At 44.8% G+C, this 17,312-nt stretch overlaps 2 protein-coding genes across 3 annotated transcripts; both read right to left on the bottom strand.

The window, feature by feature from the left end:
* Positions 1-222: 222 nt before the first annotated feature.
* serpinf2b (serpin peptidase inhibitor, clade F (alpha-2 antiplasmin, pigment epithelium derived factor), member 2b) lies at positions 223-3,930 on the bottom strand. 2 transcript variants are annotated; one of them, XM_062385323.1, is made up of 9 exons: positions 3,812-3,930; positions 2,934-3,004; positions 2,746-2,820; positions 2,357-2,636; positions 2,036-2,179; positions 1,680-1,868; positions 1,365-1,507; positions 1,050-1,254; positions 223-923 (listed from the first exon to the last, which is right to left on the bottom strand). In XM_062385323.1, exons 2-9 carry the CDS (start codon positions 2,985-2,987, stop codon positions 571-573), a joined length of 1,443 nt encoding a protein of 480 aa, XP_062241307.1. In that variant the 5' UTR covers positions 2,988-3,004; positions 3,812-3,930; the 3' UTR covers positions 223-570. The 2 variants fall into 2 exon arrangements, with proteins under 2 accessions (XP_062241307.1, XP_062241306.1); XM_062385322.1 differs by having other exon boundaries at positions 3,684-3,854.
* Positions 3,931-4,363: 433 nt separating this feature from the next.
* On the bottom strand, positions 4,364-16,794 carry wdr81 (WD repeat domain 81). The gene is made up of 12 exons (XM_062385321.1): positions 16,677-16,794; positions 15,467-15,976; positions 11,229-14,758; positions 11,031-11,138; positions 10,689-10,888; positions 10,276-10,457; positions 9,838-10,003; positions 9,333-9,498; positions 8,368-9,198; positions 8,126-8,271; positions 7,779-7,961; positions 4,364-6,173 (listed from the first exon to the last, which is right to left on the bottom strand). The coding sequence occupies exons 2-12, from the start codon at positions 15,826-15,828 to the stop codon at positions 5,847-5,849; spliced, it is 6,201 nt and encodes a 2,066-aa protein (XP_062241305.1). The 5' UTR covers positions 15,829-15,976; positions 16,677-16,794; the 3' UTR covers positions 4,364-5,846.
* Positions 16,795-17,312: the final 518 nt, after the last annotated feature.

Raw genomic sequence — 17,312 nt, forward strand, 5'->3', positions numbered from 1 at the left:
TAGAATGTAAACACTGACTTCATTACATGATTTTATAAATACAATTCTATTAAGTACTGGCTTCGAGCTTGAAATACCCATGTAAGAATGTACCTGTTCTCTACAGTTCACCAAAGTGATCTTATTTCCCACTTTGCCCAGTTGAACTGCATGTGTTATCCTGTCTACTCAACCCTCTCTTTTCCAGTCAAGATAATTCACAGTAAAACTCAAAAGCGTCTGTGTCATCCAGATCAATTCAGTTTATTATGCCATTACATTACACATTTTAAAAGTCGGCTGCACGCACACTGATGCTGTAACACTTCTCATTTTGGCTTCACAAGCTGACACCATGGGAAATGTAAGATATAAAAAAAAAAAACTAGCAGATAATTTACTCTGGGTATAAACCATTTCTTGAGTCTCTCGACCCGGACATGTCATCTAATGCAGGGAAATTATGTATTTTTATAGGAATATTTGACGATCGAAGGGAAGACTTGTGATATTGTACTGTACATTTGATCTGTACCATCATGAAGGTCTTGGTCTGAGTTTCACTGGGACACCGGGGCAGGTCATCAGTCCCTACTTAGGTGGGCCTCCGAGTGAACCATCGTGATTCTTATCTATTGGGTATCCCACTTTATCCGTGTTTCCAGCTTCTCCTCTCTGCAGGACAGGAGCTCCGGGGTTGGGGTTGTTGATGGTGCCCATGAAGAGCGGCACTTGAGTCGTATCGTCCATGATGGCAAAGAAGAAGGGTTGGGTGAGGTGGAAAACGGGGATGGACGCCCGGGAGATGACCACGGCGGTGGCTGCAGCAGCCTCTGCACCCTCCTCGTTTATCTCCATGCTTGACTTGTGTATGATGCTGGACACCAGCAGGGGGCCGTCGGCCATGTCAGACAAGTTGGGATTGGAGAACAGCTCTCCCAGGCCTAGAAGAGGAGAAAGCACAGGCTCAGCTCAGGGGATATAATATATGTGTATATTCAGTCTGCAGAAGCTTCACTAAACAAAGACATTCTGATCTGGGAAGTTACGCATAAATAAACATGACCTACCAAGTTTGGTGAAAACCTCCTGTAGGTCTTGACTATAGTCCAGTTTGAATTTCGGGACTTTAACTTGAACCGCCTTCTCCTTCGGCAGACGCTCATACAGGCTCGAGATATTGAGCTTTGGGCTAAGAGAAGACACGTTTACTTGGCCGGAAAAAGGCATGACCACCAACAGGCTCATGGACTTCTGGAACGGGAAGCTCGCCACCTGCGGAGGGAGAGAGGAAAGGCCGCTCTGTCAGGGGTCGACATTTTATTTCTAAACTGCATCTTTGAGAACATCGATGAAACCTTTATGAATACGTGTTTATGTCTCACCTGAGCGTCCAGATCGTTGTCAATAAAATGACTCAGAGGGTGTTTGGCATCCTCCATGACTTCCACGTCAACCATGCGCTTCTCGTCAAGGTAGAAGACGCCTCTGGAGGTGAAGCGCGGGTCAAATCGAGCTTTCCATTCACCTGCAGGAAACATAGGGTCTTAGCTTTCACCAGAAAAGTACCTCAAACATCCAGTAGACTAGGACAAAAGACAATTAGCAAGCACAGGTCATTTCAATGATTGTTCTCATTGGGATTCTCAGCTAAATGTATTCTGTGACTTTGAAGACATTGCTCTTCTCTTCTTCTTCACCTTTGAAATGGACAGCGTTGATCAGCATGAGGAGCACATTGGGTGGTAGAGCAGACAGGAAGTCAGTCATCTTTCCCTGTGTCGCCTTCTCCACCCACTCATTGATCTGCTCCAGGCTCAGCAACACAGCTGGATCCGAGTCGTATAACCGCTTGGACTCGTTCACAAAGTCTTGCTTTGGCTCAAACCCTAAAACGCACGAAACACACACACACACACTTTCTCACACTCCATTTCTCTTGAACCTGCTCTTTAGGTCAGCACTTAACAAACAACGAGAGTTTCTGCAAGCAGGAAGCTGTGTAGCCTCGACTTTTAGTACAGTTAAAAATATTTTTGTTCTTTTAGGGAGTGACCTTGGCGCAGGAAGATGCGTGTGGCAATTTGCAGGTCGTTGTTTCTGAGCTGCTCTAAGACGTCGTGCATAGAGTAGTGGAAGCAGGCGAGAGTGTTGTTGTGGATATGATGCATCAGCAGCTCCTCTGTGCCATTTACCGCACCTGTATAGAAGAGGGGCACAATATTGGATGAGAGCAGTGGCAGTCTCCAGGCGACCGTAAAGCGGGGCAAGTTGCTGACACGATTTATCAAACGTGGTAATTATATGCCATGTGTGTAGCACACGAGCTGCTCGGGGGACAATGTGTCATGTACAAGCTACAGAGGGACATGCACACCTAACGCCAGCTGGGACAGGGCTAGTGATATGCTGAAAGGAGATATGATGACATTGGGCTGCTCTGGCGTCGTCTGCAGGTTCTGCAGCAGCTGCAGACCCAGTCTCTGAATGGAAGCAGCCATGGCCTGCCTCGACTCTGGGCTCCGGGCGATGGTCTGACAGCCCTCTCCTTGCATTTCTTCTGACGATTCCCCGTTGGGCGAACTAGTTGTTGCCATTACTGTTGCTTTTGTGGTATCTGCAATTTCTGGTTGCGCTGTACTTTCATTATCTACGTTCTGCAGACAGAAACAGGAGAAAGTGTTCAGCACAAGGACACGTTATCCAAACCGTGAAGTCAGAGGAGCAGTACGTAGCTGGGACAAAGTTTTCCAGAATGCCTCTCACCTCTATAGGCTGACTTGGCAGTAAAGGAATCAGAGGCACCAGGGGGATTGACGCATTTTCGGTCGCCTCGTTTCTCTGTTGAGTAGAAAGAACACAAAATAATTTATACAACCTATGAAATCAGAAAAAAAATTATATTGTAATCTTCAGGCTATGATCTTTATTTATGAGTTGTTTCAGTGCTTTACAGTGACTCCTTGGCTGCAGACGTAGATCAACAGGAGTGTCAGACGGAGGTCCATGTCCTTACAACGTAAAACTGTGGAAAAGAAGAATGATGTTGGTTGAAAAATGTCTGTCACTTTTATGGAGCAATAAATACACCGCTCTGGTTGAGAAAGCTTCGGTACATTGTGAGATAAATCAACATCCCTCTGAAGTACATGTTTGCATTCCTCCAGTTTAATTTACAAATCAGTAAAAAGGAAAAAAAATCCTGTCATAAAACACGACATTCTCACCTTTATTTATCTTTATATTATCTGCGGGTATTAAACTTTCTCCTTAATTATTCACCCTCTTTTAGAGCAGCCAAGAATAACTGGAAATGTGCCTATAACATAAAATATGCTTGTTTTAGACCAGGCACCAAGAATATCACGGTTAAACTGCAAAGTGTGTGTAGTCACACAGGCAGTCCTACACCACATCCTAATGTCTCAGATTAATTGTTTAATAAAAACGCTGTATTTAACTATTCACCTCATGGGGCAGAAAATCCATTTGTCTCGGTGAATTTAAACACCAGCATTATTATTATTCAAAAGAACAGATCTCAAAGAAATAATTCATAAAGCACCGAGCCTCTTTGGCAGACTTCACACAAACGTGAAAAACCATGAATAACTGAGCACAATCTCCAAAGTTTTTCCAAAACTTCACGTCACTCAAACGTAAAAGAATGTCCTAAAAGAGTTTTCAAATATATTTGATCTTACCTTGAATTTAAATAGAAAAAAACTTGCTGCCTGGTCCAAAAAAGGAGCGACTAAGTGACCGTGGATTGCAGAATTCCTCCGAGTCAAAGATTGGCATTTGCACAGCAAATAGTTAAATATCAACTTACATTGATTGGGGCCTCGTATAAGCCACTATTTGTTTGTTAATGCAGCTGCTGAGACTCTTCCGAGGTTAAGTATGGGAGCTTGACACACTCAGCTGTTTTGCATGTCACTGGGCTGCTGATTAAATCATGACACAACTAAATGTGTTGACAGATTAAAGCGTGGTTATCCAAACTGTGTGAGGGGAAAACAAACACTATTTGAGTTCGGAATCAGATGACACAAAGCACAAGCCCACATTTCCCAGAAACACCAGGTTCTGAGATACAAACCATTACACTGATAAACACGTTACTGCCCGTTCTAAAGATGTGTTTGTACTTTCTGATAAAAATAACTTCTGAAGAGGATTAACGGGATAAAGGAGAAAAGAAAGATATTCAGCGGATTTTATCTCATTTCTACAGAGAGCTGCCACATCACATGACAGCCGTCTGCAAACACAGGAGTGGACTTTGACCAATGTGAACTCCAGTGACTCAGTGAAGGTTGGATAGAGAGGGAGTCTTGATGAATCCAGGTGAATCACACACAAAACAACTGTACCACAGAACAACATGGTAGTAATTTTTATTAAACCAGTTAATAAATAAGCATTTCTCCTAAAATGTTCACAGAGGTCCTGGATCTGTTGTAACAACATTGTTCGTGCGACTACAAACTTCATTTTTAAAATCAGATTGATTGTTTTATGATTGAGCTTTCACTCCAGGTTTACAAAAAACACAAAATATAGAAAAGTGGAGTATGCTTGTCAAAGCATTTTGGACTTTGGGCAAATCATTTGAAAAGTAGGCAGAATGTGTTTTACAACATAACATTGGGGAAATCATATAAGAGCAAAGCTTGGATTGTTGGATAATACTGGGCTTGGAAATCCTGTGTAGATTCATTATGGGTTGTATGAAAACTGTGCTTGGTTTAAGGAACATGAATCTCCACTGTACATTAATTTGTATTACAAGTATTGCAAATTGAACCACATTTTTTACCGATGAATAACTTTTCTCAACAGGTTCATGTGCAGCTACATATAAATGTTAAAATACAAACTGTTTAACTTGGCGTTGACTATGTCAGCAGTTGCAGTGAGAAGTTAGAAAGTTGTGAGTCTATAAACTGGCATCCAAATGGCACCTGCCGAGATTCCCTCTCGGTCTAATGGTGCTACTGGTGCTAACTGCTAAATCAAGAACCCCCTAAACACGGTTTAGAAAATTCCAAAGCAACTTCAAGTAATTCATTAGTGAATAAAAACATTCTTTCTTTAAAATCTGAGTGAGAATCTAAATGTTACAACTCAGGCCATACATGTGCAGTAGAACAAAGGCTGTGCGTTGGTAACTGACTTTAGTGAGCGACAACAGCTGAAGTGTCTCCACTCTGCGACGACACCGTCGAAACAGCAAGCGCACACACAACCTACTCTGAAAAACTCTCATGGGAAATGGAGAAATGCTGACACACACAAAAACGACTTGATTCACAAATACTGCATAGTTTAATCAGTGCATTTGGATACGCATGTATTCTGACGTCAAGGGAAATGAAAAGCGAGGTCGATGTATTTTTGGTGTTGTTATGCATCTATTTGGAAAGTGTAAACACTATATAAGAACCAGGTCTGGTTCCACCTTCCTGAGCTTCTGATTCATTCCTTTGAACAGAATAGTTGACCGAGTCAAAAGAAGAATTGACCTTGTCAAGAGTTTCCTATTATATACGTTTCATACATCTACGGGCTTTTAAAAAAATTGTGGGATTTACTGTACAGATTCAATGTCAATGGTGTGACCATTAAATGCAGTGCCAACAGCCAGGGAGGCGAGTTTCAGTAGACGTGAACCTCATAGAAATGCCACCACTGGTGCAGCTTTGTTCAAAGAGCTATTTAGAGAATGTGACATCCATCCTTCTCATTACAACTGACCTCCAGCACAGGAGAAGGGACAGAGCGACTTCTGAGACCTGCTGTCTTTGTAAATTAGCTTTAAAGGTCAGCAGTACAAGTGTTAATTGTAGCTGGGAACCACTGATTTAAGCCAATAAGCGAATGGCGCCATTCTCAGAGCCCAGCAGCAGAAGCCTCTTGGTGGGCAGGATGGCCAGGCTGGTCAGAGTTCCACGGAAGTTCTCCGAGCTCAGCTTTGTGCTGCTGACGGGACTCAGGGAGATGTCGGCCATGGAGTACACCCCGATCTTGTTAGCCACCGTTCCGGTTACAATCTCCGAACCGTAAAGGTCAAAGGCATGGATAGGGTCAGACTGCGACTTGTACTGGCGTATAGGCTTGTTTTCCAGATCTTTCCACACAGTCAGTGTGTAGTCTGTGGAGGAAGTGATGACCAAGTTTCCCTCAGCAACCTGAAAAGAAAAAAAAAGAAACAAAGTCACCGACTGCCGAATCCAATTATGGCAAAATTATTTTAAAAACTTTTAGGAATTATATTGAATTGCTAAGCAAAGCAACTAAAATATCTCCTCGAAGATATGCAGAAATTACAGAATATAAGAAAAACTTGAACTAAACAAAGTGTTTAAAAGACCAGGATCTGCAGACAGTTTTAGTCGCTTTTTTTCATTCCGAACTTGTATTGTCCACAGTTACTGACTGACTGACCTTCTATTGAACGTAGCTTTAGATTTGATGAAAATATCAAAACATCTGATAAGCATTGTGTCCAAATTCATTTCCCAGCTTTATGACAACAGCTACTGGTTGATATGTGTCAGAAGTGAGGGGAAGTCTGAGTAATATGAACGTGCATATGAGAACCCCCATGAGCTTTCTAATGAGTAACTTGTGTCCATGTTTGCCTAAACTTGTGCCTTTAAAACTAGAGACACAATCCTTGACCTAAATTGGGGTTAAATAAAGTTTGCTCATCCTTGCGTTCTGTTGACAACAGATTTGCTGGGTACAACTTTCACCCTCTCCGTATCACTACCTCTGGGGGATGTCAAAAGCAACTTGACTGAAACACCTTCGAGCTTGACGATGTGACGTGGACCAGGAAAGTGTTGCATTTTTTGCTCAGTGCTGGAGAAAATTTTCTCAGTGTGCATCCAAAACAGGTTTTATAAATAAACAGTCCAATAATCTATGCAGTTGAAAGTTAGTTATTCACATATATTGTGTGTTAGTCAGATAAAGAGAGTCAACAGAGTGTACCGGACTAATGTTCACTGCGTGGGCTGAGATTGTTTACCAGAAATTCGGATGTGCTTTCGTATTGAAAACACCCCCATTTTAGCAAACTAAACCTTAGTTATTGAAGTCTTTGATGTGGCTTTCATTTGTTCAAATTTAAGAAATTTAAGAAAAAAATCAATTAAAAATGTTACAAACAATTATACTATCTTTTCTTAGTCAGATCTTTTTATTCATGTTTTTGTGAGTTCCTTCCCCTGTGACTGTTTTCTTACTGCATTTTAAATAAATTAAAAGCCTAAAAGCATTTCTTACATTATTTACTATTCTTAAACCCCTCATTTATACATACAGGAATTCTGCTGAAACTAATGTTTAATTCCCCAGTTTTATAACGTAAACAGTGTTTACATAATGTAAAATACGTTTTCAGATAACTATTTCTGTATATTGAACATCCTCCGGATGGGCTGTATGCATGACCATAAATGTCAGAGTGAGTACCTCCTGTGGCTTTCTCGATCTGGCCCCCTAGTATAAATGTGGGAACACAGCAGGATATCCTCCATGGGATTCATTGCGAGTGAGTGGGTGTGTTTATAACGATAACCAAAAAAATATCAAAAAGATAACAAATATGTTGGATGAAAAAGTGAAGATATACACATAGAAGACACAGATGAAATGTCAAGAGACTTATGGTGGTAAGTCAGAAGCAGAAGCATGTCGATGTCATGTAAACAAAAACATTTGTGATGTCCGCAGCAGAACGAATATGTTACATCCTGCCTCTGAATGCACACAGGCTCCAAACGTACCCTCATTTGGAGAATATCTCCCTCATGAGCTGGCCAGCCCTTCAGAATCAGCCCGGTGCGCGCGTCTAGCAGAACAATGAAGCCAGATGAGAAACCTGCAGCCACTGTGCGCCCTGAAGGGCTCACTGCCAGGTAGCGGATGAGCCCAGCACTCAAATTGCTGTATGCCAGACGAAATTCATGCTGGGGAAACAGGGAAAGATTTGTCACTGTCAAGATTGAAACAAGTCTTTAGTGGAGAAGAGTAAAACAAAGTTCAACTTTTTTGTAAACACTTAGAGCTAATGATTTCCTAGAATTGAATAGCACAGATCTCAACAGAATGAGCTTGCTAAGGGAAATGCTACCTGCAATCCTGGTTTGCGTGGATCAATGAAGCGGAGAACAGAATCCGCACTCCCAAACACAACACTGCAGTGTGGAGCTGGCATCGTGGTGACAGCTGTAATGGGATTCTTTCCGTCCACAGCTTCATATGAGCGGATCTGCTTGCCTAAGAACAAAAAGATTCAGTTACATAGAAAATGATAAACTCCAGATGCACATTTCTATGCGGGGGCTGTCATGCACAGTGCTAAATATTCCATACCTGTATACTGGTCCCACAGGTGCACTGTGCCATCACAGCTGACTACCTCCTGAGAAGCCTCGAGCTGTCCAACATAGAAGACTGACTTTCGATGGTCGCTGTATGTTAGCCTAGGCTCCACTTCCTGTGTCCCATCACCATGGTTATAAAGAGGCCAAAGCTTCACAGTCTTGTCTTTACTACCAGAAAGAAAGTAATCCTCTCCTGCCAGCGGTGCCAAACACTTTATGGTGCCCGAGTGACCCAGGAAGCTCTGCAGTCTGATCTGGTGGAAGTGGAAATGTGGATCCTGTACGTTGAGACCGATCTCATACTGCCAGTAGGCCAGCCAGTTGCCCTGCAGGGAGCGGCCACTGCGAGGGAGTTCTTGCTTCAGGGCACTTTCCTCTAGGCTGGAGCCTGTCGCCCAGACATTGGAAAAGGGAGCTGATGTCACGGATGGAGTGGTGAAAGTGGAGGAAGCGGTGATGATCGGAGTGGTGTGGCTGCTGCGTCCCCAAGAGCTGGCCAGGCCCAGGTTGGGACTACCGCCATACTCAGCGTCTCGGGGCACTTGGATGCGGTTTCCGACCAGGTGGCTCCCAAACGTTCCCGACTCAGGGATGGAGTCTCCCAGCGGGGTGGAGCTACTTGAGGGTGCAGGAAAGGGGCTTGACCCGACCTGCCTGACGTAACCGGTAGAAAGCCCCATGGAGGATGGAGGCAGCTCCGCCCTGGACATTGCTGGGGGGATCGTCTCTGGAGTCCCCTGGCTCACACTCTGATGGTAAGACTGAGCCAACTGCCAAACCAGCTCATGGTTGGGAACCAGTTTACGAATTGCCATGTCACCTACAGAAATAACAATAAAACACTGATTTATTACTTTGAAGTTTAAAAGGTATGATTTAATTGATCACAGTTTACTGCTGTCTCCCTGCTGGACAGGGTATTTTGTATTTGACAAAAGATGAAGCATTTCCAACCTATGAGACAGTAGAAGGGGATGTATGAGGCGTGGGCCATCTCAGGATTAAATACAGTCTGCAGCTCTTCCAAGACCCCCAACTCATATGTCACGGTGGACTCTTCAGGTGTACAAACATCCACCACCGTGACTTCTCCCACAATCCTTCGAGGGGCGCTGTCCAGCTACAGCATAAGAGATGGAAGCAAAAATTATTAAAAACTAAATGATCTGAGGCAACAAGAATAACCATCCTGCCATACCATATCCTCTTTTCTTTACCTCTTCTCTTTTTATATTTATGCTTATTTAAATCCACCTTGTGTAATTTTTTACATAAAGCACTCTGTGATAGATCTGCTTATTGAAAGTATTCTAGAAATAAACTTATCATGTCACATTATCAGTCAGTTCCTAGGAATTGTGTGCCTATGGGGCGGGGGGGCGGGGGTGCGGAGGTGTGTGTGTGTGTGTGTGTGTGTGTGTGTGTGTGTGTGTGTGTGTGTGTGTGTGTGTGTGTGTACCTGGGGCTGCAGACAACGCAGCAGAGAGAAAACTGCGAAGAAGCGACGCAGAGTGTCAGCCATGTGCTGTTGCACCATTTCCCTCCCAATGCGCAGACAGATCAGAGCCATGAGGCTGAGCGTCTTGAGACAGACGGCAGTGCGTGTCTGCACCCCGCTGGGGAACCTGTGAACAGCACAATGGAAACAACCAGGCACAGGATGAATAACAGATCTATTGAAGCTCCTTTTATCATTAGTTTTGACACAAACATGTAAAGATAAAGCACTTCAAATTTTATGAACAGTTCAAAGTGTATGACAAATATGAAAGAAAAAAGACTGCAATATTTTAACATAGCGCTGACATTTGACAGGTCATGTTTGATTTATCCACATCATTTGTGTTGCAACATAATACATGTATGAATGTGTAAAGAGATATGTTTAGCTATTTACCCCATAGTGGGGGTGGTGAGCAGGTCCAGCAGTGGCAGAAGCACATCCTGATTGATCTTCATGAGCATGTCCATCAGAGTGGTATCAGAGAGAAAGACTATGATCTTCTGTGTTAGTGCAACAGCTCCCAGCAGACTTGCTTCTTTACGAGTGTTAAGACGCTGCGAAGACGGCGGAGACACCTGGAAAACAAGCACATTGTTAATATTAAAAAAAGCATTTAATCTGTAATATTTCATAAAGATGAATTACTGAACTAATTTACATTGTTAAAAGCATACGTTTCCCCATGAAGAAGCAATCTAGCTCATTAGGGAAAAATAGGAAAGGGTGGGACTTGTAGATGGGTCATGGTGGTGGCTACGCATAAGCAAGTGTACATTATCTTTTATGTATGATTTTTCTCCTCTTACCAGATATCCTATATAAGGCAGGTACTGATAGGTCAGTACAGGCTCGCCGTAGAGTTGAGCTATGTAGATAAGACAGTCTAACACAGGTCCTGCCGTCTGATCACCGACCACAGGTTTCTTCTCATACACGCTGCCCATTCCTACACTGTCCAGATCGCTCTCCTCGGATGCAGGGGCCACAAACTGGTGGTTCTCAAGACCTACAGGCAGAGAACATGAGAAGAAAAAGAAATTGAAAGCAGTGTCAGTTAACATTGGTTGGTCATTGCAAAACTCCAGATTAAGTGCTAGGGGTAGTGTGCCAATTGTCAGATGAGACCTTTATGTTGTGAATTTACATACCGATGTAACAGTTGGTGAGCAATCGCAGCAAATTTCTGGCTACGTATCGAGATGTCACCGTTGGTCCGAGCTTCGCTGAGAGCCATCGAACTGTTTTGCAGATTGTGTCTGTTTGTGGAAACATGTTTAAAACATTAAAATGATAGGTTTATCAGTTGATTAACACGTGTTTTACATTAACATCCATCATTAACTCACCCAGAAGAATCTTTTGCTCCTTCTCCTCAGAGTCTTCGGCTGGATCTTGGTCTTCCTCCTGCTCTCCCACAATGCCTTTCTCTGTCTCTTCTAGTGCCATCCCATTAATAAACTCACCCTCCAGAGTAGCAACTGTGGCTCCCGAGGCTTCTGTACAACCAGAGAGAGTGAGCGCCGGGTCATATGTCCCCTCTTTACCCTCATTAGTCTCGGCCACCTCCTCTTCCTCCATCTCTCCTCCCTCTTCTCCCTCACTCGCATGCTTCAGGTCCTGGCTGCTGTCAGCTGATTTGAGACTGGCTCGATCCCGTATTGAGTCTCCATCTCCCAGTGAAAGTTCACTTGTGCTGCTTTTGTCACTTAGTTTCCCCACACTTATAGACTCCTGGTCTTGATCCTTGTTGGCAGAGTTCTGACTATGCTGTTTCCCAGCAGCCACTCCTGCTTCACTGCTAACATAGAACCCATTCTGAAAGTCCTCCGCCTCTGAGAGGAACACTTGGTCATTGAGACTGATGCCAGAGGAGTAGTCGACCATCCCTGTGTCCGGCCCTCCCCCAACTCCACTGGGTCCGCTGCTGCCCCCCATGTTCCCGCTAACAGATCCAGATGTTGACCGCACCTCACCACACTGAAAGTCTTCTTCCTCTTCCTCTCCTAGATTACATGTGCCAGTTCTCAGGCCTTTACCTGCTTCCCCACCAGAGCCTGAGACGCAGCTTTCAAAGCCAGTCATGACCTGCAACACATGGGGAAGGAGGCTGGACAGAAAGGCCTGCAGGCCGAGCCTCACAATCAGCTGCAGAATGAAACAGTCAGTGTAGAGATAGAAACGTCCTCGCAGGCAATGAGGGTTTTCATATACGTTGATCAGTGGCTTCAGTAAATACTTGTTTGCGTTTCTGGGACCCAGTACTCTAGAGATGGGCTCAAAAAGGTACCAAGCAGCGTAGACAGCTGTGGACTCCTCAAGCATGAGGGCTAGAATGAAAGGCAAGAGAATCTCAAGACCCTCAGCTGTGATGTTACCACGTAGCAGAGTCTCAAGCTGCTGCCACAGGTGAAAGACAACATCTCTTCCTTGAGTGCTGCATGTCAACTCCACCTTAGTGTGGTAGGAAAAGATAAAAACATGAAGTGCGGAAAAATAGGAGGGAAATGGAAAAGGGGTGACGACTGAGCTCAGTAACTGGCGGGGGTTTGGAGGTGGGAGACCACCACAGATAGGTTCATATTTGAAGAGGAGTGGATGTGGGCAGTCTGCTACTTCTCTATGTGCTATTCCAGAGTGCTTCTCTATCAGCAGCAGTGTCTCCAGAGCCTGGTGCAAAGACAGTGGCACATCCCGGAGGCTTGCCGCGCACAGTTTCATAACAGCTTGGAAACGCTGTCTGAGGGGAGTGCCTGGTTTCAGTCCTCTCAGTTTGAAGGAGAAAAATATCTCAGCGATGACAACACCCAGGGCCTGCATGTCTCTTTGGTAGAGCTGTGTGAGGGAGGTTAGAGATTCAACTATCACACAGTGTTTTGTGCACTCACTCGATCCTGCAGGATGCGTTACTTCAGCGTGGAGACTCCTCACCAGGAAATTATTCAACTTCTCCAACTCTTCCAAAGGCTGCAATGGGTTGAAGCCTTCAGGGAGGCTGATCTTGATTTCCTCTGCTGGGGCAGTTACACTTCCCTCCCCATGTTTTTTGTTCACTGACCCACCTCTTTGTGACATGGCACTGCGTAAAGCAGGGAAATCACCAGGGAATGAAGATGGGGACTGTGATACAATCAGTGCTGTGTGCTCTCCTCCCATTTTACCACCCGCTGTGCTGACACTTGGCAATGGCACAGAGCAAGATGCAGAACCGGATGAGCCAGCGGAGGCTAATGAGTCCAGAGCTTCTGTACCTTGTTCAAGCTCATCATCTCTGTCTACCATGGTCCAGCCACTGGACTCGCACCCTGTGGACTCTGGCACCATTCCATCCACACTGGCAGCATTGGGGTTGATTTGAGGGATGTGTAGAGAAGGCACATTTAGAGCAGCAAGGCCAAGGAGAGGAGGTTCTGCTGGGGCGTATTGCGAGGGTGATAAGCGGGGAGGGTGGGGCTGGTCAAACAGTTGAACTACTCCATAGGTAGTCAGATTGGTGTGGTTGTCCACTAGGTGCAGGCACACATTCTTGGCTTTAACAGCTTCTTTTCCAGACAGCTTAAAGCCAAATGTGAGGTCGATCCAGTGATGCAAATGCTGGGACACATCTCTGCTCTCCAGAAGGCGCCGGTGGACCTGGACAAACTCCTCACAAGACTTGCACCAAGAAGGCACATCCAGGTCTGGCATGTCAGGGTGGATAGAGCGGAAAATGGTGGGATCTGTGTAGAACTCTGGAATGCACTCATCAGGGGTCCAGCTCTGCATGCGCTCCATACTGGCTGGGTATTCATTAGGCTCCCACTGAGATCTAACATGGCTGCATAACACTGACTTGGGTGTCTGCCGTGCTTTGTAGACATAGTAGGTGATGTCTGAGAGCACATCTGATATGTGATGAGGTACATGGAGGTGGTCCGACTGTCCAGCACCTCCAGCACCTCCAGAGCCAGTGAGGTCCCCACCTACACCGCCTAGACCAACCCCACTAGCTGCTGCAGCTGCCAAAGCCTCTTTGGTCATCTCATATGTGAAGTCCAGCTGTTTATCCCCCTTATTGAGCCTGAACTTTGACCTCCTGAGGTCTCGGAATTTTCCCAATGGCACAGTAAAATCCACCACCCATGGCAGCACCGGGTGGTAGTTAGGGTCTCCTTCTCGCCGTCCTGCCAACCGGTTCAGTTCCATCAAGTAGCGGAAGTTACTGACTCGGCCGTGAACCCAGTCCAGAACCAGCGTCTTGAGCCCATCAAAGCAGTCTTTGCAAAGTCTTTTGTTCTCTCGGCTCACACATACACGGTCCCTTGGAAGGACACTTTTTGGCAATTGTGTGCCAGTATCATTACTGTTTGCATCCCTATCCCTCCCCAGTTCCTCATAATGAGTGAGGTTGAGCTTGAGACGGCTGCAGAGCTGCTCATCTACTGCTATGTCCAGCAGAGAGAGCTCTCCACAAGACAGACCTGCTGCATGACATGCCTGCAGAGCGATTATTAGCTGGTAGAGGATGAACAACACTTTGGCATGGCTGTTAGCGAGCTTGGCTGGGCTGAAGGAGACAATATCTTGGAGAGAATACTGAGTATATGGTAGGATTACATATAACATCTCCGGTGTCTCCAGCAGACACTCAGCTGGCAGAACATTTGGACACAGATGGTCAGACTGGGACTTGGAAAAGCAAGATGAACTTGATGGCAAGAAGCTTTCTTTCTCTCTGGCTGGAGAGAGTGATGGTGATGCTCTCTCAGATGAAATAAAGGTGCAGTTGAAGAGCTTCTGTAGAGCATGACGTACTGCATCCACAGCTGATACGTGCATTTGTCCATTGGCTCCTACATATGGCTGCACGAGTTTGGAATGAAATTCACGCCATAGATTCCTGAAAAAAGAAAAGAGAGCTTAAACATTACAATATCAACACAAATTATTCATCATTTATATATTTTAAACTTAAATAAATCTCACGCTATTAGACTATAAATTCATTGAACGTAATGTTATTATGAGGGCATGATAAAGCAAACCTCAGTTTAAAGGAAATGAAAAACCCTGAAACCATTGAAGGTGGAGATGTAACTGAATTGAAAACAAACAGTGATGCTCAAGGTACTATGACAAAGCAGCCGGAACAAAAACATCTGTTAACAATGGAAAACATTTTTCTCAAATAATTGTGTACAATAGTGACAAACGTTTTCCCGTACAATACCCATGTTCACAAAGCCCAAGAAAAAAACAATAACGATAATAAAAAAAGCTGAGAATCTTCACTTTTCAGTAGAAAGAACCAGAGAATGTGTGCCATTTTTATTAGAAAAGTAACTTTACTGAGTAAATAATTACATTTATTACAATTATATAACTACCTATTAACTTGGCAATGAATCAAATATTTCTGCACTACCAAAAATAATAAAAAATAAGTTTTATATTTAAGATCGTTGAATAAAGAGCAATTCATGTTCACAAAATGTAACTTATTAGTCAATTGTCGTTGAGGTGACAGATCATTTTCAAGGGGAGATTTTAACTTTGTCCGAGCTTTAGAAACGACAAAAACAGTCAAATATCAAAACATACACCGTACCTGACATTGTGTTGTGACACACACTGCATGGTTTTGACGTAAGAATCCTGCGACATGAATTCCGTTTGTCGATCGCATGGATCTCTTGACAATCTGTAGCTGAGCTTGCTTTTCCTCAGTCCCTGAATGCAAACCCGTGTCCAGCCGGGAGGCAACTTTGCCTGGGAACACTGTAGGTATGTGGAAATCTCCGTCTCACTGATGCTGTCAAAGCGTGCACAGCGCATGAGCCTCTTCTCCCTCAGTGCCATCAGCCAGCGCGTAGGAACGAGGGCTACGAGCTCCCGGGGACGGGAGCCTGGGCCTTGCTGCCGTCGGTCAATCCCCAAGTCTTTCACAACGGTGTCCATTAACCAATCCATGGTGAGTCTCTAGTGCGTGTCCAGAGTTACACACTGATCAGCTGCGTTGTCCTCACCCTCTCACACCGATGAGGATTTTCAGACATCCATGAAGGAAGGAATCAAGGTGATCAAGGGTCGAGATAAACTCTTCTTCTGTCTGACCCGTCTGTGGATTTAAATGCAAGACATAAATTTGCAATTAACTGTTATAAGACCACGTCATGCGGAAATGTGATTAATTTCTACACAGGAGGCAAGATTGATGTGATTTGAATGAATGCGTTTGTCTTTGTTCTCGTCCTAGACCCTGAAGTTGAGCCCATCTCACATGACTGAACTTGTTCTGCACTAGAATCCAATCTACAACCGGATGGTGGCGAGTTTCCTGAAAAACTTGCCACAGGACAAATTGAACTATTCTCATCAAATGTACAGCTCACTTTATTCATGTCTTGTTCAGAACTCCTCCAGTAACAGTAGCTACAGGTTTTGAATTATTATCATAAAGCATTAGCTTGGTTGCTAGCTGGCTGTCAGAGATGACAACCAAGAGACAACAACGGTTAACTTACACAAACTGTGGATACTGTATAAATAATAAGCTAATTCTGTAAAGCTAATGACAGCTTATGCAACACTTTACATAAAGGAGCAGGAAACGCTTTAAGAAGTACCTCAGACAATTGGGGAAGTAACTTGAGGCTAAAGTTAGCTTACCGAAGATGCTAATGCTAAAACAAACAAGCAGAGAGCGGCTACATAGTGACTTAATAACCGATGGCACGCATCAAACAGCTCTGGTTACACAAGATAAACATGGCTGCAGCGTAATTACACAACAACAGCGCGCATTGTTTGATATTCACCTCTCACCACTTGTAGCAGATGACAGCTGAACCTGTGAAGCTAGCTAGCTACCTAGCGTCAAGCTAACGATGCACCGCCGGTCTCACGCATCGCTGACTTTGTACCGCACGAACGTCACAACACGACGACATGCTGCGGGAGCTGCGGTAGCTCGCTCGCGGGTCCCGGGGTCTCCAGGTGCGTGTCAGCGGACGGACGCGGCGCGGACACGCACGGCAGAGGTGAGGAGCTGTGAGCCAGCCGGAGCCATGTTGCTGAAGCGACGCCTCACGTGACACACAACACAACAGCTCATGTGATGCTGCTGCGGGACACCGACGCTTCCTCTGCAGCAACAGCGACACATGACACACACCGGACCACACAACTTGTTCAACAATCAGACACCCCAACATGGAAGCGCCGGAGGAAACATGGCCGGATCTAGGATTGTCCTGCATCAGGGGCCATATGGGGGGGGGGCCACAATTCACACAGAGGGGCCAGGTTTATGACTAAAGCCAGGTTCCATTGCAACTCAACGCTCGGCCCTCGGAATGACTTTGCAACCGAATAACCCGAGTTGCTAGCCACTATTTGCAAAGACAGTTAATCTTTACGCAGCATTTCACACATACTGACACAGGAGTGAATCA

Source organism: Platichthys flesus, chromosome 4 (assembly GCF_949316205.1).
Source record: "Platichthys flesus chromosome 4, fPlaFle2.1, whole genome shotgun sequence".
Classification (NCBI taxonomy): domain Eukaryota; kingdom Metazoa; phylum Chordata; class Actinopteri; order Pleuronectiformes; family Pleuronectidae; genus Platichthys; species Platichthys flesus.